A 26,839-nucleotide genomic window follows, 5' to 3' on the forward strand; every position below is an offset into this window, starting at 1 on the left:
ATTTTTTTCCCACTTTCTTAGGATTTTTTTTTTAAGTCAAACAACATATAAGAGTTTATCAAGACTACTAGTCTAGATGAACACATCAAAATCAGAGTCAGGATATACTTTATTTGCCAGGTATGTATGTACATACAAGGAATTTGACTTTGTCACTTCCACCACAGTAAACAAGCACGGTAAACAAACATATTACTGCCATGTACAGAGACTAAAAGGAAACAAACTAACCAAAAAAAGTGAAGTAGAAGACAGTAGTGCAATGGAGCAGAGTGCAAAGATGCTGGAATAAATATTGGTTATGGATATATACATGGATATACACATGCAGCTGCACATGCATGCAAGTATGTGTGTGTGTGTGTATGTGCCACCATTTTAGCATGCATTTAAAACACAGGTGTACTCCCTTCTCCCAGATCTGGCCTTTTGTCATGGGTGACAGGCAGTCTGTTCTAATGAAAGCTCCTCTCATTCATAAGCCTGCCTTGTCAACCTTTGATGGCTTCCAGGGTGCCAGGCAACTTTTAGAGGGAAGGGAGGGGGAGAGCCAGGGGGGAGAGGAAGGGAGGGGGGCTGATGTGAAAGACAGCTGCTTTCCCCTGCTTTGATATCTGCTTTCTATGAACTGTTTGTTTCCTTGAAAATGAATTGCGTTTGCAACCTGCACAATTCAGAATTCATAACGTGGCTTGTCTGTGTGGGTAAATGATAAAGGAGGGTGCATGCACACACACACACACACACACACACACACACACACACACACACACACACACATTCACACAACCTCTGCTTTCCCCCTCATTTTACGAGTGGTTGTCTGTCTGTCACACACAAGTGCATCTAGACCACAAGCTGAAAACCCCTTCAGGATATCAAATCCATGGTCTCTCATTTCTAACTAGGTCAACACTCGCTCACAATAGCTGCATCCTTACTCCTCTCCTTGCTTCTCCTTTTCTCTCTCTTTCCTTCTTCCTCTGTTTTTTCCCCTCTTTTGGACCTCAGTTTTATGGTTGCACGATAATTCCATCCCAATGCTAAATATCTAAAAGTTGAGTCAACATTATTCTACTTAACAAGGGAATACTACTCAGTTTAAGAATTTATGTGGTATTTCTATGGTAAGGAAAGCAAAAGCAATATAAAGCAATATATCGATATTGTGATGTGAGACTAGATATCGTCTGGGATTTTAGTAAGGGATACAATTTTCTGAACCTATTAGTTCTACTATTTGACTCTACCTGATTGATAGAGTCAAAGTATCTTCATTACTGTTGGTTGTTTATCAAAAATCTCTTGTTCATAAATATCTTATAATAGCACCAAACAATCATCTCTGCTATATTGTAGCAATATTCATATCAAGGTGTTCAGTCAAAGATTTTGTGATACTTGATTTTGTTAATGTCCCCCAGCTCTATTGGTGACTGTAAAAGAACCCAGAGGGGTTGCTGGGAATACCTGTGGTATTTTCCTACTCAGAACTGCACAGAATCTCTGAAATCATTAAGTAATCTTTTATACTGTAAAGCAGTCCTCAGCACTTATATCACCAAATATAAACTGGGTGGTAAAATATAGTGTTGAAGCCATTGATGGTCCTTTTTGTGTATACAAATGATACTAATCTCTCAAAATTAATGTGGTAATTATTTGTTGATGTGAAAATGTCCATGATTGCAGAAGGTCCATCTGCTTTCTTAACATTATTTTTGCGTGCATCACACAATGGCCTGTGAAATTTCAAGCTCCATCAAAGTGTTATGACAGGAAGGACCAAATGAGAGTCATTCGGCACCCCATACTGTTTGGGTTATGATATCTCTGCCTCTGTCATATTCCTTGCCCAGACTCATTCCACCATACGCCGGCCCCATTTGAGCCCCATGCCAAATAGACTTCTCCATCATCAGAGACACAGGAATACCCCAGCAGCCACTAGCCACGGCACACATCACTCCTCATAAATGCCAACTACCTCTCCCTGCCTCCATGTGTTCCCACAAATTAGCATGACATTAGCATGATATTAGCACATCCGACCTGCGCAACCATGTCTTATCAAAGCTCTCTGTGATCCCTGGCTCCCTGCGCTTTTAGTCTAGAGCGGAGAAAGAGAGAAAATACAAGACAGAGGGAGAGACAGAGGGAGTGAGAGAGGAAAAGAAAGAGAGTTTCCCCCCAGAGAGAGAGAGGAGAGAGCGATGAGCTACATGATAACGAGCTGTGTTACACAGCTACACAACACACAGCCTTGTCACAGCGCCTCAGAGCTGTGCTGAGCTAAATGGGCTGCAGCAGATGTTTGGTGACTACAATCACACAGGGCTGCATACCTCACTTGACTTGCAAATATTTGCTAAGTGACTTCAATATTGGATTTTCTGTATTTTTTTATGGAACATGTAAGGTAGCGATCCCAGTGTATAAAAATGAATACACACACTACACTTTCCTCTCCCATTTACTCTTCGACTGTAAAATATTATTCTCTCCAAAATGCTAGCTGCCCCCCATGATGAAATCTGGAAGCAATCGATCCTTTGTTCATTCTTTTGTTGATGCGTCACACAGGATGGTTCAGACACTGCTGATTGGATTTTGGCAAAACTTGGGTAAAGATGCATCTCACCTCTGCATTCAGGCCCGATTGGCCTAAGAGGAGCATTACAATTACAGGTTGAAACAAGGTGACATATTTGTTGCTGATTGGCCCAGATGGAGTTTGCCTCATTCATGTTTTTGTTTTTGTTTTTTTCTCAGAATATATTAAGTAGTGATCTCATTGTATGACGATGAAAGCAAACACTACACTTCCTTCTTATTCACAATCTCTGACTATAGATTTTTTTTTTTTTTTCTAAAATGTTAGTTGTACCACACGATACATTTTGCCAGACTATGGAAGAGCATCCATCCATTTGTTATTTCAGGCACGGCTGATGAGTTTAATAAATCTGGAAGAAATGATGCATTTCACTGCTTCGTTTTAAAATTGTCAAAGTTGCACTATAGGACATTGCAGTTCAAAATAATGCTACCATCACAGGACAAGCTGACATGTTTGTAACTGATTGGCCCAAGGCAGCTGTATCATTGCTGGGGTGGGGGGTCTTTTTTTAAAATATGGTATGTTATTTTATATGCCATTATGACCAGTTTCAATTTGAATTGCACATTAATACTGTCTGGTTACTTATGATGCGTTCTGTATTTCTGTATATTCCCAGTGTCACGGTTTCTCATCACATCCACGGGAGCCCTGTACATCCTGGATGTGCAAATGGAAGACGGGCTATACAACTACAGGTGTATGACACGCCACCGGTACACAGGAGAGACACGACAGAGCAATAGCGCCCGCCTCATTGTCTCAGGTAAGAGGAGCAGCAGTACAGTATGTCGAGAGCGCTTAACTGGTGTCCAAGTTTCAGTAACCTGCAATAATGTGGCTTGTTGCAATAATCTAATCCTGTATATGGTGGAGACAGTCTCATAATGTCACACCACATCTTACAACACAAGTTCCTTATAGTTATCTAAAAATCAAACTTAACATGGTAACAGAAACTGATGTGAACTGTAAAAGTGACACTAAGCAGTGAGTCCACAGTCTTTGCCTTCAAATAAAACACCTCAGTCATCATTTTCAGATTTTCAGTCCGGTTTGGCTTGAGGTTTATTTTGGTTGGTTTCAAAATTAGTGAGCACTCTGTAGGGCAACACCATACGCAATAGAGAGTGACAGGAAAGGTTTGTGAGAGAAAGACAGGATGAAGTGTGACAAAGGTCGTGAGCAGAGCTGCACCAGAATATTTGAGGGGGAGGGGATCAAGACAAATAAAGGCTATACCTTTACCTGTAGTGGTGAGGGGTGAGATGTAGCTTTTATGAAAAGTGACTGTGTTTTGGATGTCCATCTGTCTTAAATGACAGCGGTGGCTAATGTGTTTTGCCAAACAGGGAGAAAAAAGATAATTATCACAATTTTAAGGGATATTTAACAGAGCAATGAAGCAGAGGCTTTGTCCACATGCCTTCCCAAATCAGATTTTGACTCACAATACTGCAAGAACACTGAGTCCCTTTGCCACCATGAATTTAACTCTGGATGCAGAATCGCCACTTCAGACACATCATACTTGGCTCTGTTAGCCTGCTTTTTTAACATACAGTAATATTTTGACCAGGAACCTCTAACAACTCACAACTGTCCTAGTACTTACACTTTCTATTTTTCACAACATGCATTTAAAATTGTACCAGGGAAGTGTTCACTAGTCCAAGCAAGAAAAATGATCAGCACAAAAACCCACTGTGAACTAACAACAGAAACAACGTTGAAATAGGACGCAGAACTCTTCTCACTTTTACCTGCTGTCCCTTGCAGACCCCACCAACTCAGCGCCCCACATCCTGGACAGCTTTGAGCGCCGCGAGGTGATGGCGTCCCACCGGGTGGAGCTGCCCTGCAAGGCCTCCGGTCACCCTGCACCTAAGTACCGCTGGCTGAAGGACAACCGGCCACTGGAGCCTGACACGCGCTTCAGACAAAGTGTGACAGGCCTGCTGATAGAGAGAGCCCAGCCCAGCGACACAGGGACATATGTGTGTGAGGTGTGGAATGGCTATGGCAATGCTGAGGTAGTCGGCAGGCTGCATGTCAAAGGTCAGTGTCAATGGGGTGCTCGTAAGTTGGTTGTGGATTATGACATGAAGTATTTTCAAACATCAATATATTATTGCCAGATTAATTGGTATACTGTTGGTTCCTGTGGCATAGAGGATCTTGCTTCTTGTTCCCTTTCCTTTTCCTGGTGTCACTACACATGGCCGTGTTTTCTTTTTGTCTTTACTAAAGAGGATAAACATCCTTGAAGTAGGGTTGACCGATACTGTACAAAGATCATTTTGTCATCATTTTACTGGGAATGGTAATTTCTGCATCACACTTTTATTTTTGATTTAAAAAAAATATATCTAAATGATGATAATCTTATATTTGGTAGGGGAAACTTTAGCTGCGTCTGTGCTGGGAGAACAACATCTTCTTCCTGTTTTGTACCAAAAAGTCAAAACAGGAAGAAACAGAAAGATATTTATGCCACTTTTCCTATTCAAAGCAGCCACTGAAGTCTGCTCCTCAACCCTCTTTCACCACTTCCAGAGCCCCTGAAGGCGGTGGTGAGCCCGCGGAAGGTGAAAGGCAGTGTTGGGAGCCAGGTTTCCCTGTCCTGCAGTGTAACTGGCTCCGAGGAGTACCAGCTGTCCTGGTATCGCAATGGAGAGCTCATCTACCCTGGTAATAATGTCCGCATGACAGGCCAAAACCGGGAGAACCTGGTAATGGCTGGTATGGCTAAGAGCGACGGAGGAGCCTACCAGTGCTTCGCCAGGCATGGCAAGATGTCCGCTCAGGATTTTGTTCAAGTCATCCTAGAAGGTCAGCATTCACAGAGCAATGTCATGTTATATGAAAAAAGCAAAATTTAAGTAAAAATGATGTCTGTCTCTTCATTAAGTGACAGATTTGGCATGTACAGGATCTGTGTAAATTTGTGTCCGTGTGGCATGTGTGTAGGTGTTTGTGTGTGTGTTGCCACTCACATCTAAAGGTGTTTTATGCGCTGATGAGTGCTGCAGTACACCCCAGCTTCTGCCCATTTCATTAGATTTTATGAAATAGTCTTACCTAGCTGACATACTGTTACACAAGCTGAGCCACTGCAACTCTGCCTCCTATGACTATATATCACCATAACAAGGTCATTGCTAATCAGTGATGTTGTGGAGACAGAAAGAATTTGTGTTAAGCTTCTCTACATTTACTCTTTTGTATACCAGATGTGAATGTGCTGCAATAGAATATCAGTCTGGAATATGACAAGACATCATCAAATATGTTTTTGTGCATTTTGAGAATCATTTCTGTTCAATAAGAAAATGCACAATACCCTGTCTGTCTGCTTCCACTGCCCAGATGGCACCCCCAAGATCTTGGCCTCATTCAGCGAGAAGGTCTTCAACATCAATGAGTTTGTTTCACTGTCATGCACGGTGAAGGGTACGCCAGAGCCGCGAGTAACATGGACTTTGGATGATGAGCCAGTGGTACGAGACAGCCGCCACCGCATCTCCCACTACACCAACACCGAAGGCCACGTGGTCAGCCACCTCAACATCAGCCAGACCCAAGTCCCAGATGGAGGAGTCTACCGCTGCATCTGCAACAATTCGGCTGGAACAGTCTCCTACCAGGCGCGAATAAACGTAAGAGGTGCTTGTCAGATCAGCTCTTCCAACACACCATCACATATACACATCAACATGTCTTGATTTATTTCATTTTTGGAGGGTTCGGCTGAGATTGGAGCATGTGGTTGTGCAGCCTCTGAAAGAGTGCCTGACTATGTTTGTGAAGGTTTGCTTTGTCTCGTTCTTGTCTGCTCTGTATATAGTGATGATTTACTTCATAAGCTCTTTAGTCACCACATATGTTGCTGGTCTCTCTAGAAAACCCGCTGGCTCTGACCTGTTTCCTCTTTGCTCTAGTGTCATATTCAGAACAGGGCAAATATTCCTACAGCCCCTTACAGTAGCTCCTCCCATCATCAGTCACTGGTGTCAGCATAAGCTTCTCTATTGCCCCGCTCCCTACCCAACACCTGCTGATAGCTTTATATTGGGATGTCATTAGGGTGATTTACAGTTAGCGCTAGTGTATGACTGTAGTGCTGTCTTTTCTCCACGGGGAGATGGCTGGCTAGATTGCCAGTGTCATGCAGCGGTAATACTGAGGCACTCTCTGTGCAAAGCCATTAGCATTTCCTTGTTGCGTAGAGAAGGGTACTTGCTGTATACTGATTGGCTTAATTTCATTGTGTTCATTCGTGCATGTTGTAAGGCTAAATAGGGCGATTCTGAAGCCCTTAAGCGAGGGTCCATGGATGCCGAATGCAGCCAAGCAATGAAGATAAATCTCCACAGGTGCCATTGTGGAGAAAGTGTAATGACTGTTTCCCACATCGTTGCCTCCTTAATCGTGCTAAAGAGAGTAGCAACCCGGATGTGCTTGTGCTCAAAATACACTACAGAGCCTAGTTAAACTGTCCTCTACAGTATGTTAAAAAGAAGCCTAATAGTCCATTTTCCTGATAGGCCCTGTGCTATGGAAGCCTATTGGTTATTCTGTTGGTTTTGCACGAGTGTGTGAGAGAGCAGGGAACATGAGTAATGGTTTTGATAATAGGTGCATGAGTGGGGAGAGGGAACATTCCGCTCTAATGCTTGTCAGAGGCAATCATAGCCGGCACCGAAGAGGTGGGAGCACTAGGTAATATTCACTTCAGACTCAAATAGAAAGGTACACCCTCCACCTAATTCATCCAGGAATAAGTCCCCAGCACTGACAAGGCAAGATGCAAATTTGGTATGAAGGGATACAGAGCAGAATAGATCCATCAGTGTTGCTCTTGGAATTGATTTCCTTTTTGAGCAAGAGAGTTGTTGCCCTGATCTGTTTCTTTGACTGACTACAGGGATATATTAGTCAGGTACTCTGAAACTCTAAATTTTGCCAATCTTGTCAATGTGTTTATTTTTTGGCTATCAGAATGAATCAAGACATATGAACTTGTGGTGTATTGAAAACACACACAACACAGCACAGTTCTTTGACGCAGCCCCCCTGCCTCAAAACCATTTTAAGAGAGGTGTTTCTCCATTGTGTCCTTTAAGGGCCTGCCAGCATACGACCAATGAAAAACCTCACTGCCATCGCTGGGCGGGACATGTACATCCACTGTCGCGTCATTGGCTATCCATACTACTCCATCAAGTGGTACAAGGACTCCAATTTGCTGCCATACAACCACCGCCAACGGGCCTTTGAGAATAATGGCACCCTGAAGCTGTATGATGTGCAGAAGGACGTGGATGAGGGAGAGTACACGTGCAATGTGTTGGTCCAACCTCAGCTCTCCACACACCAGAGTGTCCATGTCAGTGTGAAAGGTATGCACCTCAGTCTGATCTGTGCAGCAGTGATACATGAGCTAGGAGGTTGATTTAGGATGTACACACATCACAAGACAATATTTTCTGTGTACAATCATGCAATCATCCATCTTGAATTCTCAGTGCTATGGGCACTAGGAAGGACTTGGCAGTAGTCGATTACCACAACACACACTAACCCCAGAGTATCTTCCCAACTGGGTTTCTTACTGTCTTCACATTTAGAAAATACATAAAAGCATCACCTGCATTATCTTCCATCCTATGTTCAAGAAAACACTGTTACATGGAGGAACATTTGTATATCAGAGCCAGTAAAAAAGCACTCACATCTCTGATAGTGGAGCACCATCTCCATCATCCTAGCCAGCTTATCTGGGGCTGATCTGAATATGCAGCGGCGCTGAGCTGAGCCAGATGATGATAACCTCAGATGGCTCTCTTTCTTCAATGACGCTGCATAATTTGAAATGTCGGATGGGCAAATCCCCCACACCCCCCTCTCTCTGGCGGGTCTCGGTGCGCTATCGAGTGTGCGAGGGGGAAATCACACTGCCTAGACAAAGCCATGCCGCCATTCTGCCTCAGCTAATTTGCCTCTCGGCTGCTTAGCATTCCACCGCTGCCGAGAGGGAATCCCCAGGAGCCCATTATGCCTATTTTGTTGTGAATTAAATAAGCGCTGAAGTGCTGCTTATTCCAATGTTATTTTAAATCATTAATTTTCCAAAGCATCTGTTTCTCACGATGGCTACAGTGTCCCCAGAGAGCATGAGAGAGGGAGAGAGATAGAGAGACAGAGAGAGACTGTTACATGAGAGAAATTAGCATTGTTTGAGTGAGAATTCTTCTGCTCTGCATGGGGAGAGGTAATAAAATCTTTCTCTCAGTCTGGCAACATCTAAGCAGAAGACTTTGATATGAGTAGCAAAGTCATAAATATTGAATTATGACAGTTGATTTGCTAGTGGAGGTGGAATATAAAAACCTGTTCTCTTATCATACATGTGAAGGAAAAGTCATTCATGTGACATTCCCAATGAGAGTGAATCCTACACTTAAGGTTAAGCCTTAATTAAATGAATGTACTCACATGCCTGAGGTAAAACACCTGAGGTGAAATGACACCTTACCTGCCAGTTGACACAGAAACATGTCTCAAGTGTTCTTGTCTCTTTACACAGTCCCACCTACCATCCACCCTTTTGAGTTCCCCCGGTTTTCCATTGGTCAGCGAGTGTTCATCCCCTGTGTGGTCATGTCCGGTGACCAGCCTGTCTTCATCACCTGGCAAAAGGATGGTCGGCCTATCCCGGCCAGCCTGGGCGTCACCATAGACAACATAGACTTCACCAGCTCCCTGCGCATCTCCAACCTCACACTGCTGCACAACGGAAACTATACCTGCATTGCACGCAACCAGGCTGCTGCTGTGGAGCACCAGAGCCAACTCATCGTCCGAGGTTAGAGGAGGGGAGATAGGGAGAGAGATGGGGCAGCATGCTGGGACTACATGGTACAGGAAAAGTTTGTGTTATATATATGAAGTCTTTGTGGAGCAATATTGTCGACTGAAAGAATATTACTCGGGCAGTTTTAATTAGAAATGGCTCACCAAATAATAATCTTGTGGGGAACTTTGATCCTGAATGCTTCATTGGTGTTTTGCTTTGTTTGTTTTTAGAGGAGGTGGGGATGGGGTGGGTCCTTGCCCTTTACTCTAATCGCATTTATAGAATCTATTGGCTAAAATTTAGATTCACTCATGCTAGAGTATGGCAAGTGCAACACCTTGCAATACCTAATTAACAGCCATAGAAAAGGGTGAGCTGAAGTGTCCTCACATGCAGGTCAGGCTATATGCAAAGTGAGGCGTGAGTATGATCACTAGACATGTTTGGGTGGCGAGAAATGGACGTGAGCTTATGGTTGCTGCTCTCACATATATCACATGACTGACCACTAGGGATTCATTTTGCACTTGCAGTCCCTCCAAAATTTGTGGTGCAACCTAAGGACCAGGATGGCATCTATGGAAAGGCTGTGATACTCAACTGCTCAGCAGAAGGTTATCCTGTTCCTACCATCCAATGGGAGTACTCTAAAGGTAGACACAAAATACACACACACACATGCACGCCACAAACCCACACATCAGTCACAGAAAACACAAATATTCAATGCAAAGCCACTCCTGTATCATAAAATTGATGCACATCTTTCATTTATTTTCTAAGACTTTAGACTGTCTAGTTTTCTTTCCCTCCCTTTTGACTATCTTGTTGAATTGCAGTTTTTTTTTATTATTATTATCATTAGCACCATTATTATCATTATTATTATTCTCTTTTTTTCACGTCCTACAGCAAGCTTTTTCTCTACGGCAGCCGATCTGTTTGTGAATGCCAACACAACAAACATAATGTCCACAGCCTTGAGGTTGAATGCCAAAACACCCACCTCCGCAAGTCCAAACAAACACAGCGAGATGAGAAACACTGATGCTTCCTCTACCCGTTGTTAACAAAAGCGCTTTATTATTTCTCTGAAAGGAGGAAATAGGTGTAAGATTATGTGAAAAATATTTACATTATCTTGTCTAGACTTGACGAGATGGCAGTATCTTTTATAGGAATTCTGACTATCTATTGCTTCCATGCAATACGTGAATGAAGCTGGTATGCTGTTATTGACATATGGGTTAGACTGATGTGGGTTTGTGATGACCAATCTTTTGTGCTGAAGCTTCCTCTACCCAATATTTTTTGATTCAATGCAAATTTAACCATTTTCAGTGATTCCAAAAGTTTACAAGGATTAAGTGTTTCCTTAGAATTTTGTTTGTAGAAGAATAGCAAAGGCAGTGCAGTGGTATTTAGACCATCATATGACACCAGAACCCATGCTAGTGAAATTCTTTAAAGCAGGGTGACTCTTGGCTAGCCAAGCTATTTTTTTGTGTAGTTATGTGTTTTATTTAATCCATGTTGGTAAATCCACAGTGACATGGCTGAATCTCAGTAACGTTACCCGAATCAGCTGGTATTATCTCCATTGCTAGGCTGTTTTAGATATTAGTCTGACCCTGATTTATTAGATATTAGTCTCCCTAATTATTTAATTATTGGCAAGTGGCCAGCAATCACAGTAGCTGCCACTTCATCCATTCATTTTCCATATCAGAACACCTCGCGATGCATTATTGGTTTATTAATTTATGTACAAGAAAACATTATCGAGCAATTAAATGAATAAAAGAATTCTGCAAAGCCCTCTACATAGCTGTGGTTAGGGATGTACCCTCATTCTATTGAAGGTGGATGACAATGTCCACACCCAAGGCCAATACCTGCTCGCTATATCACTTTACCTCTGACTTACACTCGGTGCCTTCCAACAGGTGCTGGTGTGCCTCAGTTCCAACCTATTGCCCTAAACTCAGGCTTCAGGATCGAGGTGCTGGTCAACGGTTCTCTGCTCATCAAGCACGTGCTGGAAGAAGACAGCGGCTTCTACCTGTGTAGAGTCAGCAATGATGTTGGGGCCGATGTCAGCAAGTCCATGTACCTCAATGTCAAAAGTAAGTCCTGTGAGAAACCTAAGATGTGATTTTCAACTTAAGCATGCACTGGCCATGATGTCTGCATATCACTAGTAGAATTGCAACCGCAGGCCATAAGGCTAGTTTATGGTTTTTATATATTTCCATGTAAGTTAAGTTCATGGTTATTAGTGTGCACAGGCCACTTAAAGATTAACTTTGTTTAGTTATTCCACAAACAATTGTTAGTCACACCCGACTTTGACTAGTTGACTCTCCTTATGCATGCACTGGCTGGTCCTGCTCAGTGCTGTGGCTAACATTAAAAGTGGGAAGGTTAAGTGAGTTGAACCGGGCTACGCTTTGTCTGTGGTAGTCAGGCCACCAGCAAGATGCCGCCACGGTGCCTGCACTGTGCTTTCTGCCTGAGCGAATCCCACGAAAGCTACGTGCACTGCCACTGCCACCACCGCCACCGCATCTCTTGGAGAAAGTACAGCGTTTATCCGCTGTGTGGCCAAGGACTTAGCTCCCCTCCATTAAGCTCTGAATTCTGCATGCAGACAGGGGCTGCCATGTGGAAAAGAGGAAGGACTGAGGCAAGGGGGGGATGGGGAGGAGAAGGGACGAATGGGTTATCCATGTCTCTTCTCCCTTCTATGTCAGTCTCCTCTCTCTTTTCTTTTTCCACCTCTCCCTCTATTCACTCACTTTTGACTCAGACAGCTTACTTTTATGTTCACAAGAAATACTGCACATGTGGTTCAGTATAGAAAACCCTGCCCTCCTGTATCTGTGTGTCCTTCCCTTTTTGCTTTATCAATGCCTGTGTGTCCTTGTCTAGCCACTGTGTTCTGATTACCGGTGACATGATACGAGGATTGGAGCCAGCACCTGTCACACACACACATTAACATGCATACATAAGGGCTAGTGGTGTAACTTTTCAGAATTTTCAGCGACTCGAGATCATCACCCCATGTTTCCTTTTAAGGCTATATTGTTATTGCTGAGGCATTAAAAGAAACCCTATGCAGACAGTCCTAAAGTGTATGAAACAGAAATCAAGCAGTTTGTTTTTTGGTGCTGCCCTTAATTCATTCAATTTAATTCTCAGGCATTCTCTCACTAAATGCTTACCATTCAGTGCTTGTTTGTGATAATGCCTCACTTTCAATATGAATACTGCCCTCTTCAGGTTTACAGAAGACTTGATAATACATGAGACCACCAGACGATTGTATTTATCATGTCTTCTCAGAGAAGCAGGTGCTGAAAGCAGAAAACAGACTACAGTAAATAGTTCTGGAGAAAATTATTGTTTAAAAATAAATGCTTTTTCTCTTGAATTGGCACAAACATTAGAGGCCAAACCCACGAAATGCCATAAATGCATAAAACATTTTTCTGACCTCCCTCAGTGTGTTTAAGCTTGTGCATATGGATGCATGTGTTCATGGTAGTATGTATGTGTGTACATGAGAGTCCATGTGTGTATATGTGTGTGTGTGTGTGTGTGTGTGTGTGTGCGTGCGTGCGTGCGTGCGTGCGTGTGTGCGTGCGTGCGTGTGTGTGTGTTTGTGTGCATGTGACGTGCAATCTGTAGCTGGGTGCTCATTTTGATCAGCCACATGCTAGATGAGGCTTATGTCCCTGTGGCTCTTATCAAGCCAGAGCAGAACACTCCCTGCTGAGTGTCTCTCTGTCTGCCAGACACAGCCAAATAGGCTACCACTCCTTCATGACTCCTCCTGTCTGCCTCCAACATATCATACCCCTTGCAGAAAAACACACATGCACATTCACACAAAACACCAACTCTATCAGTACAGTTGCTCCAGTCATTTTAAAGTGATTTACAGCCAAGCATCCTGCACCCTTTGAACAGTTTTCTTAATGATGATAAAGCTTCAATATGTAACTTTTTGTCTCGAGGCGGTTCAAGTTCAAGTGCTGTCTGATGTGGGATGTGGGATGTGGGATAATGTAGCACCGCTAGCTTTCTACTTTGAAAACCTAGCTAATTTTTCTAGCATCCTACCAGTGTAATAATTTTACATCAGCTTGAAAAAGAAGTGGTGGTAGTCACTTGTAATTTTGAACATGTTTGTTTCATTTTAAGCTTCATTAAGTTCTCCTCTCTCACTGCTTTCTTTATGACTTCCTTGTTTTGTGGCCGCTAGCTTTTTCTTGGTATTCAATGGTATGTACTCCAAAACGTCCTGACTATCACTGAAAAGTCAGTTTCAAGCGAACAAGACAATTAAGGCCTGCACACACAGCCTCACAGACAGACAGAGACTGGTAATGTGTAATGCAGCTGATGTGAAAAATGTTTCCTATTGCAGTTTTAATTTATTACACCTTTTACTACTGAATTTGTCTTAAAACAGAAAAGCAAGAACTCAACTGTCACAAATAGAGCTATGTGGAGACAAATTGCACCTAAGCACAAAACATTATGTAACTGTACATGCCTAGGCAGTCATATTCAGCAAATTCATCAAGTCCACACAGTACCACAAATTCCTCACCATTAGGACAGGACACTGGCTAGAACCATCTACATCTGCATTGCACATGTTTAGTAAAAAAAAAAAATAACTATATAAGAATAAATATAAATATAGGATAAATAAATATAGGAATTTGTCATCTGCTGTTTCTGTGCAAAAATATACAGTAACATGATCCTTCATATGAAATGTGATCCATTTTAAACAGGTTGGTATACTGTGGGAGAGGTTTCAGAAATGAATCTTTGCATTCATACCTTTAATCATGTATTGCATGTTAGGGGACAATACATTATTTGGTTTCAGTTATCAAAAAGAGCATTTTGATTAAACTTTTCTCTTATCTATCTAATCTATCTCTTGAAATAAACTCAGTAATTCTCTGAAAGGCATAGATTGCACAGCTCAGAACAGGTTTATTTAATATTTTCAAATAGGTATGCTTGATCATCTAATAAACATCCATGAACATCTGTATCCTGTACAGTAACAGCAAACAGATATACTGTAAGCTTGAAAACATTTTGATTTATCATTATGATGTACATGAGCGTGTTTTGTTTTGTTTTTTTTTCCTTTGGTGTGTGTGTGTGTGTGTGTGTGTGTGTGTGTGTGTGTGCGTGCGTGCGTGTGTGTTTGTGTGTGTGTGTGTTTGGGTGTCAGCATTCCCTGAGGTTTGCGCTCAGCTCCTGGAGTGTCAGGTTGTTGTGATTGTTGTGCTATCCAGCGTTGTATTTTCTCTCTGCTCTTTGCTCTCTGTAGTAACCTGAACCTCCCTGTGCACCCATGGAGCCCCACCTCACCCTAGCTCTTCTGTTATGTGTGTGTGTGTGTGTGTGTGTGTGTGTGTGTGTGTGTGTGTGTGTGTGTGTGTGTGTGTGTGTGTGTGTGTGTGTGTGTGTGAGTGTGTGTGAGTGTGTGCGTGTGCGCGTGTTACCAGCAGACAAAGAGCTCATTAACCCTGGAAGCATCACCGTGTGCTTAATGGGTGCTGTGTTCCACCCCGTACAGCCTACTGTCATGTCTGACACTGTGCGGCCCAGTAATATCTGCTGATATACCATAGTGTAATGTCCTGTACACCCTGTGCCTGTGCTGGTTTTTTGTTGTTTATCCAGGCCAGCCTACACCACTTGAGCAGTGGCAGCTACTTAAGAGGCTTAGGAGCCAATTAGGGAGGCACACAAGCTGACGCATGCTGAAGTGCTCACGTGATGGATAGTATGATCTTCGCTGTGTGTTACTGGCTGCCCAAGTGCCACTTGGTGTATCAGTAAATATTACACAGTGCTAGACAGGGGAGGAAGGTATATAGATACATGTATGGTAAAGACACAGTCGGGTACTGTATGTAGCACAGGTCAACACATGAGCACATGCACAAAAGAACATACTCTGTGATTCAAAGACATAATGTAAAGGCACAGATAAAGTGCAGTGCAATGCAGCCATTACAAAAAGAATAATGGGCCAGCCGGTTAATGCAGTGCTGTAGATAGATCCCACGCTGCCACGCTATTGTGGTGGACTCCCTGGGAAATGAATTGCAGCTATTGTGATATCCTAGCTTGGCACTTTCATTGTTATGAGTGTCTGTGCATAGGCTAATGTCTCGTCATAATACACCATGCATCATCCTGCATGAACACAGCACTAACATCCAGCAGAGATTGCACTGGTATTATGCTGTGTGTGTGTGTGTGTGTGTGTGTGTGTGTATTTGTACATATATCACATCAGGGTGATGCATCTATATCATGATATTAGATGAGATTTCATCTGGGATTTTGGACATTATAATATTGTGATATAGCATAAATGTCTTGCCCTCGTTTTAAAATCTGCATTACAGTAAAAAGGGAGCAATTTTCTGAGCTGATTAGACTGTTCTAGTGGCTCAGTTATTTGCCTCTACTTGCTTGGTCATCATAGTATGTTATCAAAGCACCAGTAGTCATCCCTAGAATATCATCACAATATCAATATTGGGGTATTGGGTCAAGATTGTCATTGCCATATCGCCGAGCCATACTTTACATATAATTTACATATCAGTGTATGTTTATGCATGACTTCTTTTTTTGCTTTACAGAACTAGTGATCAAGACTAGTGATTTTTTTTTCCCTGGCACTGTTTGCAGATGGGGGGTTCTAAACAAAAAAATCTTCTTCATTTCCCAGTTAAGCGTTCCTTACTCCAAAACCGATGCAGTTGAGTCAATTCATTACCGATCCACAGCGGATGCTATCAGAGTCAGTCAACAGCCACTCACTGTTTATCAGCGCCAATTAAGACCAGTCAAGTCTATTAGACATCATAATGTCGCCAGACACAGTGATGAGAGCAGAGCGCATAATGGGACTTAATTGAAGAGAAATGGTATTGTCGCGTGGTCACCAAGCAGTCTCCCAATCGCCATGTCCCTTCAGACAAAAGGAAGTCTCCACTTCCTCCCTGCTCTGTACTTCTCTCTCATCTTATTTACTCATCTGCATCCAGCTTCCTCCTAACTCGGCACAGAGGCCCACCCAGTCTGCAGGCGTATGCTCAGTATCATGCTCTATGTCCGAGCCAATTGTGCAGCTAAGGGAATTATTTCAGTACATTGCAAGCGGCCAGTGAACCAGTCATCTTTGCACTCTTCCCTTCCCCCCATGCAGACCTTCTCTTCCCAGTGCCCTCTCACATTGTGCCTCCAGGGCAGGGACATACACACAGCTCAGCTCGTCTTCTCTCGTCTGGACCCTGTGGCCCCATTGAGCCCCGGCGCCCTGTGGCCTACATTGGCCTCCCAGCCAGACACTGTGTAGACTGACACCTAGTCTCGGAAAATGGTTTAGCTGACAAAATTATGACAAATGGACTTTTTACAGGGATAATAGGCTTAAGTAGTTATCCAACATGTTGATCTAAATAAATGTCCATTTTCTATTGATATTTGCTGATTAAAGTAGTACTCATTTCATGTAAGCTTTTACATCTGTCACTCTTAACACCTTACATCAGGTTGGTGTTTCCAAGGAAATATCCTCTGGTACAAAGGAAGATTAGCATTAGGGTTGGTTGAAGGGTTATCTTGCTTTCATATCAAGGCTCTTTTAGGAATTGGGCAATAGGTGCAGTGAATTTTTTGACCAATCACAGCACTTGTGGGCATATTTTGCTTAGAACTGTGATATGACTTGTAATAATGTCGCCGTAACAGCGATTTGTTTGAAACAAATGGACCAAAGATGTTGAGATTACCCTAAGTATTTAACTTAAATCTTTTGTTGACTGAATTATCGCATGAACTCATTTCTAATGAAGGAAAATGTGTAAGGTCCAAGATAGGGACGTGTTGTTTTAGCACTGTTTGTTGTTAATGACATTAAATTCAGCTAATCTGACGTAGAAATAAGTTTCTCTTTTCTTCACCTTTCCCGTCTCATTTACACTGCCCAACTGCATCACTGCACTCTGTCTTTGATCAGAAACAAATAGGCCTATATTGAAAAAATTATATATATAGTTTGGCCTAATTTCATGTTATTACCCTTCTGACCCCACTATTAAACTGATGTTGTCTTCCACATCACTAACTTCATCGGTCAAATATATTTGCAACATTTTCTCTATGCATCTCTTTTTTTTTCCCCCACCATTCTGCATTGCGCCATTCAGGAGGTGATTGTGTAATCATCATCATACTCCTGTGAAAATCAATGGCAAGTCCATGTTCCATTCCTGGCTACGAGAAATGGCCCTTTTCTAAGAGCGGAGATTGGAGAGAGAGGAGGGAGGAGAGGGAGACGAGGTAGGGAGAGGAGAGACTGTCCGATGCTGGTTGGCATGGTAACCTGGCCAGGTGAAAGGGAGCCTGGGAGAAGGGATGGGAGAGGGGGGGCAGCTTTTGTCTCACGGGAGTAGCCTATCAGCAGCCAGCCTATCCCCCACAATCCCCTGCGGGCTTAGGCGTATCATCACTGCCCTCTGGGTTGTTGTGGAGGAACAGGGCTCTCCTCACCTCCACATAAAATAACGCACTATGCTGTGTACTAAACATACACAACACACAATGAATGTTGAACAATCTCTTGTTTTGTTTAACCTGGAATACTAGTTTTATTATAATAACATTCTGAGAGCAGTAAAATATTCAGATCTCTAATCGAAATACTAGTTTTGCTCTCCTTTTTATTTTGCTGCTTTCAGCTACAGACACAGTAACAGATATCCCTGAATACTCTGTTATGAGGAAAAATATAGACAGTTTCTTCCAATCAAAGCACATATGCAGGACAGCACATGCTTTGTCTCAGAGTTATGGCTTCTGACTTTGACTGATATTTCACTGAGCTGCAGAAAAGGGACTGTACACTACACAATAAACCCTCAGCAGCACACTGGCATACACACTGTCCTTTCTCATTGTTGGTTGCTCATCCTCAGCACATCACATCTCATCGCTCTTGGATTTAATGCCTTCCAGACATTTGTATTTACATTCTCTGTGTTATTAATGATACAGGCTGGACAGTAAACAAAGATATCCAGGTTAAGATGAACTGGAAACGAAACAACAGTGACTCACAGTAAACGGTTTAGGTTGAAATGACTGTCCAACAACACAACCCTGTGCATAAACACATGGTTTTGTTGGAGTGAGTCTGTATTGGATATTATGGGAGTCGATGCCTTATGAGGAGGGGGACTCCCACCTTCTCTTCTTCTCCCTCTCCCTGTCTTTCCATCTCTCTCTCCTCTCTCTGCCCCCCTCCCACCGTCCAACTCCTGTTCCCATAATACCGCTGGATATTAAAGAAATACATCAACAGCGCGATTACAGGGCCATGAAGTGAGCCTCAGGGCTGGCTCAGCTGGGCTTTTTGCACACACATGCATACACACAGGCGCATACAGTACATGCACAAACATACACACACACACACACACACACACACACACACATACACACACGTACAATTAGTATGTACCCCTGAGCACTCTGCAAGTCATATGGACACTCCCATTCCGTTTGTCTGTTTGTCTCTGCTCTCTTTGGCATTAAACCCATAGCAAGATGTCTCTTCTGAAAATTAATTAACTACTGTGCTGTCTTCCTCATATGAAATTCAATGCATAGAGTATTTTGATCAGAAACCTGTAGAAAATAATACCACTAATATGCAAGACAGTTTTCTGCCAAGGTCAATAATCAGTATAGGAAAATTATGCTGCATTTAATTCATAATATTTCCTTTAGCAGTTGAATAAAAGACAACGATGGCTACTTAGGAAGGATCTTAGTCGAATATGTCAAACTTACTCAGCCAACAGCCAATTTCTTTCTTAATACTAAGAAAGAAATGAAGGAATATTCATTCATACATTTTGATCAGTTGAGTATGTTTATACAACCCCATTTTGCTCTGCTCTTTTGTAAACATTATTCCTTTTCCATGTGTCTTATTGCTGTTTGCTGATGCTGTAGCCCAACTTCCCCATAAGGATCATTTAACTTTCATCTAATCTAATCTAATTCAATTTGGGCTCTCAAAGCCAAATCATGAAGGGTAACTGCATTGCAGTCTTTTGTATCCATATATTCTGTATCCTATCCTTTCATTTTAAGCAATATTTCTCTTTGGAGTGGCAGTCCTTTTAAAGGGGGAGTGGGAGATATTCTTTGTTTTCCCTACAATATTAAGTTGTTGCCATGATTCAAACAGAGAAGTGAAAAAAATGTTTACATAATTTTATTCTCTAGTGCTCCCCTTCAATTTTAAGAGCTACAGGTTATCTTGGGAGGCATGTCTAACAGCCTGAAAAAGCCGTTGATCTGATTGGCTCTCAGTACTAGAGGCTCTGCTCCCCTCCCTCCATGTTTGGCAGACACCAGTCAAGTCAGATTTCAGCATCTTAAACTTAACATGTTCTCACCTGCCCATTTTAGGATTTTTTTCCCTTTCTAAATACCAATGAAAAAAACAAAACAAAACATTTTTTTAAGAAGAAAAAAAACAAATTTTAGTGGGGATAAGGAACATTCAAGGTCATAAAACCCATTAAAAACATTCCATTTTCTATTTAGAAAGATGCCCCCTTTAAAAATTGATTACATATAATTTTGTCTTTGATTATTTTATCACAACACTGAGGGTCAAATGTAAGTTGAGGCAGCACTCCTGACCAAAACCCACAATATTATTGTTGCAACATTACTGTAAAAAATAAAAAAAGGCATGCACTAGAAAAAAATGTGTCAATGTCAAAATTTTACAAGACTTGAATATACTTAAGCATGCTGTAGGGAATGCTGAAATGCCTCTGATGTTTACAGTTTAGACATTTTGTGAACAGCACGGTCTTAATGGGCTGGTCTGTCTTCTCCTCTCCTCCCTCCCTGCTTTTTGTCACCTAGCATAGTATCCTATCCTGCCAGGAGTGTCAACACCATGTGCCACCTCTGAGCCACTTACACGGCAATATGAGAGTAGCTTTGCTCTAAAACGATAACGTTTACATAAAGCCTGAGCAGTTATTTTTTCCCCCTCACTTTTCTCACAAAAAATTCATACTTGTCATGCAAAATAAATCAGCATTCTTTTCCATAGCCGAGCTCCAAATGGCTGCAGAGTGAATAAGAGATGAGGCTTAAATGTTTGCAACCCCTTGCCTGACACTTCCCATCACATCACTGAAGTCACGCTGTGGGTGTGTGTGTGTGTGTGTGTGTGTGTGTGTATTAGTGTAGAGTGTGAGTGTGGAAGGAGGGAGACTGCATGCATGTGTGTGTGCATGTACTAGTTTGTGCATGTGTACAGTATGAGTGTGGGTGTGTGCGTGTGACTGTGTGTGTGTGTGTATGTGTGTGTGTGCATCTGGGAGCAGAGCGTCATTATACACTCTGCTGTTGGATGTAATGAGGCGTGCATGTCGTTAGTGTGTCTTAAGAGTGTTGTTAGAACAGCTCTCACAGGACCCTCAGACGCAAGATACAAACCGAGGCCTCTTGTTGCCATCAACACATTAAAGAGAAGCTTTACATACATTACACATTACTATATATATATAAATGTGCGGTAACTGCTTTATGTGCCTAAAGTGAAACACTCACCTATTATTGTTGTTGTCTATTCATGTAAAAAGTTGTATGTTTAATGGGAGTGTATGATGTGTAGGGTGCTTTCGAAATGTCGAATGAGCACACACAGTGTTTGCAGTAATACAAAATTAGCTGCAGATTTATTAGTACTGCTGGCTGTTATTGTTGGATCATGCAAAGACAAATATAACTAGAAAAATTACATCATGATTGTGGGAGATCTACATAAAACAATAACTTTGGTTCATTGTTACATGAAATGTCACATTACTAAAGTCCTTTCAGTGCACTTATATGTAGGTTGAACAATATTAGGCATAATTGAAACTGAAAAAAAACAATGATGGTTGATTGTTACTGGCTCAATTAAGAGCCGTATGATCTGGTGAAATTGGCCTCACATTCTTTTGAACTGTACAGCTATCAGGTGTAATTTGGGAAAGGAATTATGGATGAAGTGAAACACCTGTAGCTAGTCTCAGAGAGAAATTTAACATAATATCTTTTCTCATCTTCTCCTCCTTCTTGCCTTCCCACCAGTCCCGGCCATGATCACATCCTACCCCAACACCACGCTGGCCACTCAGGGCGAGGAGAAGAAGATGAGCTGCACGGCGCATGGGGAGAAGCCCATCATGGTGCGCTGGGAGAAGGAGGAGCGCATCATCAACCCTGAGACCAGCCGCTACGTGGTCACTGTGAAGGAGGTGGCCGACGAAGTCATCTCCACCCTGCAGGTAGGAGGCAGAACCACTAGGGGGTGTCCCATTAGGGTGAGCTATACCAGGCTTACTGTATATTATTACAACTGCTAAAAGTAGTACTGTAGTAGTAATGTTATTTTATTTTACATAGCTGACCAAATAAATCATTCCATTATCATATGGTTTCAGGTGGCAATCTCTACAGCAATCTCTGCAAAGTAACCTGCAGGGTGTGAACCCATTTTAAATAATTAGATTTTTTTGGGTTTCTGTGGAGATCTTTAGTGTCCCATCATGTTGATCCAGATGCTTTCCCTGCCAAGAAAATAATTCTCGAGGAAACACTTGTTGTCTAATTATTTTGAATTTTTGGCCGGGTAGGATACAGATCATGAAGGTAGATACAGAAAAATAAGAATAATCCCATGTACTGTCCTCACTCGGAATTACAACAGTTTAGTAAGACCATCATCAGGTAAAATGCACGTGAAAACAGTATGCCGGATTATTCTGATTTCTGACATCTGATTTCAAAAATCCACACTGGTCTAACCATGTTCATGCTTATATCATTATGCAGTGAAAGATACTATCTTTTGCCTCAGCTAAACAAGGAATGTTTTTAATCCAAATCAAGCGTTCTCACTAGGGATGGCGAAAATGGAAAATTTTCTTGGTCGGCCACCGGGCCTCATTAATCGGTTTATTTCGGTTAACCGAGAATATTATTTTACTGTCTATAAACCATAAATGAATAACCGCAACAAATAGAAGCTAGCAGCGCTAGCACCGGCGCCATTGTCTTGCCCCGGACGCATACCACTACGTCCGCGACAAACATAAGCTTGGCTCGTTTCTCCCGTAGATATCTATAATATAATTATAATATATTATAATATAATTATTATCGATATCTATGGTTTCTCCGGTCTGTCTCTACCGAGCTGAGCTCTGTGCGTAATGACGTCATCGAAACCCGGTAGAGCGTCCCGTTGCCATGTTTACCGTATTAAACTGTATGTAAGCGCAAGAGCAACTTCTCCGCCTTCAGGAACAGTTGGAATTTTTCGATCGATAAAATCTTACAGTAGTTACGGTATTTACAATCTGACATGCGCATTTGTGTCGGCGACGACACGTTCGGACTAGAGTGCCTGTAGAGAGTGGCGACAATTCCGTTCACTCCAACGGTTACGTTTTTTCACAGCAATGGCGGCGTAAGGAGACCCTCAGCTCCTCTCTCTACAGGCACTCTAGTTCAGGCTTAAAGGGTTTTTAACCGAAAAGATTATTCGGTTAAAGTTCAAACGGCCAACAACCGGTCAAACGGCCACCGGTTAGCATCCCTAGTTCTCACTCCTTTGCCTCCATCAGATCATGCCCACGGTGAGGGAGGACTCTGGTTTCTTCTCCTGCCATGCCATCAACTCCTTTGGTGAAGACAGAGGAATCATACAGCTCACAGTGCAAGGTAGAGCTGCAACTACCTCAGCTACTTTAACAAAAATATATGTTAATGCTGAGATAGAAAATTCCAGCCTCAATACAACTTGCAGATTAATGATAAGCCTATGCGTTGAAAGTTCACTAACACTGAAACAATTATGGATGAAATGATGTGACCGTATGTTGTGCCTCCTAGAGCCCCCTGACCCTCCAGAGGTGGAGATCAGAGAAGTGAAGGACAGGACCATTGCTCTGCGTTGGACTATGGGCTTTGATGGCAACAGCCCCATCACCGGTTTTGATATCGAGAGCAAGAACAAATCAGGTACAGGAAAATACATTTCAGTCCAAATTGAGATGGTATGAATTAAGTGTGTGACACATGTGAGAATATAAAGGAGTTCAAATAGTCCAGGTTATAATCTGTAATCTTGTGGAGAATCATGTTTTTGTTTGGAGCACTTTGCTTCAGGATAGGAATTACCCCTTGCACATTCACTTTGTCTCATTGTTATAATTTGATAGAGGCTGTCCTAATGCACTTAGCTAGTTTTGACCTCTCTTCCCCTCCCGACTCAGTGTCCTTACTAACGCCAATAAACCTTGGCCTCCCCCCACAGCCTCCTGGGATACTGCTCAGAAGACCAAAGACGTGTCACCCCAGCTCAACCAAGCCACCATCATCGACCTGCACCCCTCCTCCACCTACAACATCCGCATGTTTGCCAAGAACCTTATTGGCAAGAGTGAGGCCAGCAATGAGCTCACTATCACCACAGATGAAGCAGGTGAAACATTTGTGACCGGAGATGTATTTTTAAAATTTCTTATTTTTTTTCTGTACTCACCTTCAGTATACAGTCTACACAGCATATTACTTAGAACGCACTCATGCAAAAGGGCTACACACACACTTAAACATACATTATACAATGACCATCCCTTAGGCAATTCTTCTGTCAGATATGTGTCAGACAACATGACATGTGATCAGAGTGGGAAATGGTACCAAAATATCCTACTAGACGTACTATTACTTTTGGGACAAGTAAAAGTAATTATGTACTCAGTGTAAGGCTTCCCAAGTTACTTTTAAATATCTGACATGGTTGTATAATGGCCGTTCCCATGCAGTGCCAAAAGGAAGAGGTCACAGAGGGTTCAATATGAGATATTTTACGTTTCAGTAGGCAATGTAGAACATACTGAAAATAGATTCTGCAATGTATGTCATTCTTCAGTGTAAAAACAGAAACTCTCAATCCCTATTAATCAGTAACATTACTGGACTGATATTTCTTTGACTATTAGCTCTGCAACTAGTTGACAAGGTTGGCAAGACAGCTACACAGTAACCAGGCTAACACAAACCAATGATACTGTAGCAGAACTGATGACAACCAAGCTACCAGCATGGATACATTTGAACTTTTAAGAATATTGTTAATGTTAGTTTCTGATGCTTATGGAGAGCTTACAAAGTGTCATTTCTACTGGATGTGATTTAAAATGTAGCAAAGTAATGAAGTACTTTGCATAGTATTTCAGTATTACTTAAGCACTTCAGACATACTCCGTGTAAAAGTAGAATTCATTCAGGTAGACCTATAATAAAAAAAAAAAAAAAAGAACTTTCAAAAATACTAAGAAAGGACAAGTACTTAAAAGCCTGCTCAGCTACAGTAACAATTGTAAATATCGGTTAATTTCTTATTTTGACCCAAACAAAGCAGAGTTACACAGTCAGAGTCAACAACACAACAGACAGGCATGAGTGAGGGCAGTGAATGAAAGACAAGAAGTGAGGGAGGGAGAGGGCCGACCAAGTCAATTCATTAACAGCGCGGTGACATCAGCCCCATTGGCTCTGTTGCATTATTGAACACACGCTGACCCCGCACTAAAAGCAGAACTTTTCAATTAGTGGCCCCAGTAGTAAATGTCACACTGCGGTCAATAGACTGAGGCTGGACCCCTTCTGCAAATTACCCGCCCATCCCTCCATCTCCATCCTCCTAACCCCCCACTGAGCACTTCTCCTCACTCTCACCAGCCACCTATTACCACAATGAGTATATTCAGCAAAGTAACATTTTGTTCTGTTCATTAACATTCTCAATAGCCTTTACAAAAGTGAATGGTTGACACAGTTGTTGTTGTCCAGGGTGCTGTACAGTAAAATGTACATTTTGTTCTGATCTCAGCTCCAGATGGACCGCCTCAGGACGTGCAGCTTGAAGCCCTCTCCTCTCAGAGCATCCGAGTAACTTGGAGGGTAAGCTGACATGACCCTCTTGGCTCAAATAAGAGCCAACAGGGTCACACAAAGATGCACACACACAAAGATGCGCACACACACACACTGTGTAAGATACACTTAGGGGCAGCAGTGGCCTAGGCTTTAGAGAAGTTACCAGAGAAATGTGGTTTTGAATGTATTGGCGTCGGAAATTTCCCTTCCTCAGTAACTACCATCCATGTGCCCTTGAGCAAGGCATTTCAACTCCCTACTGCTGGACCTGTGTGAAGCAGTGTGTTACTGAAAAACAGTGCACATGCTCAATTGATTTTTACTGAATAAATAAAGCTTCAACAAAATGTGTGTGTTGTGGTATGCGTGCATTATCTGCCTTTGAGTTTTCAGTATGTTTTCCATAGGCTCTTATGTATTAGTCAGGGTGACAGCACACACACTTGCCCAGTCATTTCTCATCATCTCAAGTAACCCCTCTCTTCCCATCACCAGGCCCCTAAAAAGCACCTCCAGAATGGAGCCATCCGGGGCTATCAGGTGGGCTACAGGGAGTACAGCTCTGGTGGAAACTACCAGTTCAGTGTGATCAGCATGGAGACCACAGGGGATAACGCAGAGAGCCTGGTGCTGGACAACCTAAAGAAGTTCACCCAATATGGGGTGGTGGTGCAGGCCAGCAATAGCGCCGGGACAGGGCCCTCTTCCACAGAGGTAGCTGCTACCACGCTGGAGGACGGTAAGCAAAGAAGTTAGAAACTGGATGTCAAATCTGTAGTGTGATAACACTGGTAGAAAAAAGTCCTCAAATCTTTGCTTAATTAAAAGTAGCAATACCATAGTGGAAAAATACTCCATTTAAGGTTTATGTCCTGCATTCAAAATGTTACATTAAATAAAATAATAGATGCATTACCAGTAAAGTGTACTTCAGTTTGAAAAGTAAAAACAGTCACTGTGAAGAATGGTTCATTTCAAGAGTGTTGAATTATTGATGCATTAACCTGTAAGAAGTGTTTTAATATTAAAGCTGTAACTGCTCCATACAGCGTTGGCTAGTTGACTCTAACATTCCATCACTTTTTATGTTTTGTGTGTAAAAGCATATTCTGCAAAGTAACTAGTAACTACAACTATCAGATGAATGTGCAGCAAAAAGTACATTTTTTCCCTCTGAAATATAGTGCAGTTAAATATATTATATATATTTATTTATATATTATAGTGCAATTAAACTGCCAGAACCTTAAAAGAGTATTGGAGTACTT

General features: G+C 42.2%; 1 protein-coding gene across 3 annotated transcripts in view; it reads left to right on the top strand.

Annotated features, from left to right (window-relative positions):
• dscama (Down syndrome cell adhesion molecule a) overlaps positions 1–26,839 on the top strand; it is a 105,123-nt gene that overhangs the window by 60,658 nt on the left and 17,626 nt on the right. For 2 of the 3 annotated variants that reach the window (XM_030068602.1, XM_030068603.1), the window contains exons 4-17: positions 3,240–3,386; positions 4,400–4,678; positions 5,177–5,452; positions 5,990–6,286; positions 7,747–8,022; positions 9,210–9,488; positions 10,013–10,132; positions 11,426–11,605; positions 21,711–21,907; positions 23,249–23,345; positions 23,517–23,645; positions 23,941–24,108; positions 25,525–25,595; positions 26,067–26,310. In XM_030068602.1, coding sequence (XP_029924462.1) covers positions 3,240–3,386; positions 4,400–4,678; positions 5,177–5,452; positions 5,990–6,286; positions 7,747–8,022; positions 9,210–9,488; positions 10,013–10,132; positions 11,426–11,605; positions 21,711–21,907; positions 23,249–23,345; positions 23,517–23,645; positions 23,941–24,108; positions 25,525–25,595; positions 26,067–26,310 — 2,760 coding nt within the window. Of the gene's footprint in view, positions 1–3,239; positions 3,387–4,399; positions 4,679–5,176; positions 5,453–5,989; positions 6,287–7,746; positions 8,023–9,209; positions 9,489–10,012; positions 10,133–11,425; positions 11,606–21,710; positions 21,908–23,248; positions 23,346–23,516; positions 23,646–23,940; positions 24,109–25,524; positions 25,596–26,066; positions 26,311–26,839 lie in introns of those variants that run through there. The other variant, XM_030068605.1, reaches the window with a different exon arrangement.

The sequence above is a fragment of the Myripristis murdjan genome, chromosome 14 (assembly GCF_902150065.1).
Source record: "Myripristis murdjan chromosome 14, fMyrMur1.1, whole genome shotgun sequence".
Classification (NCBI taxonomy): Eukaryota; Metazoa; Chordata; class Actinopteri; order Holocentriformes; family Holocentridae; genus Myripristis; species Myripristis murdjan.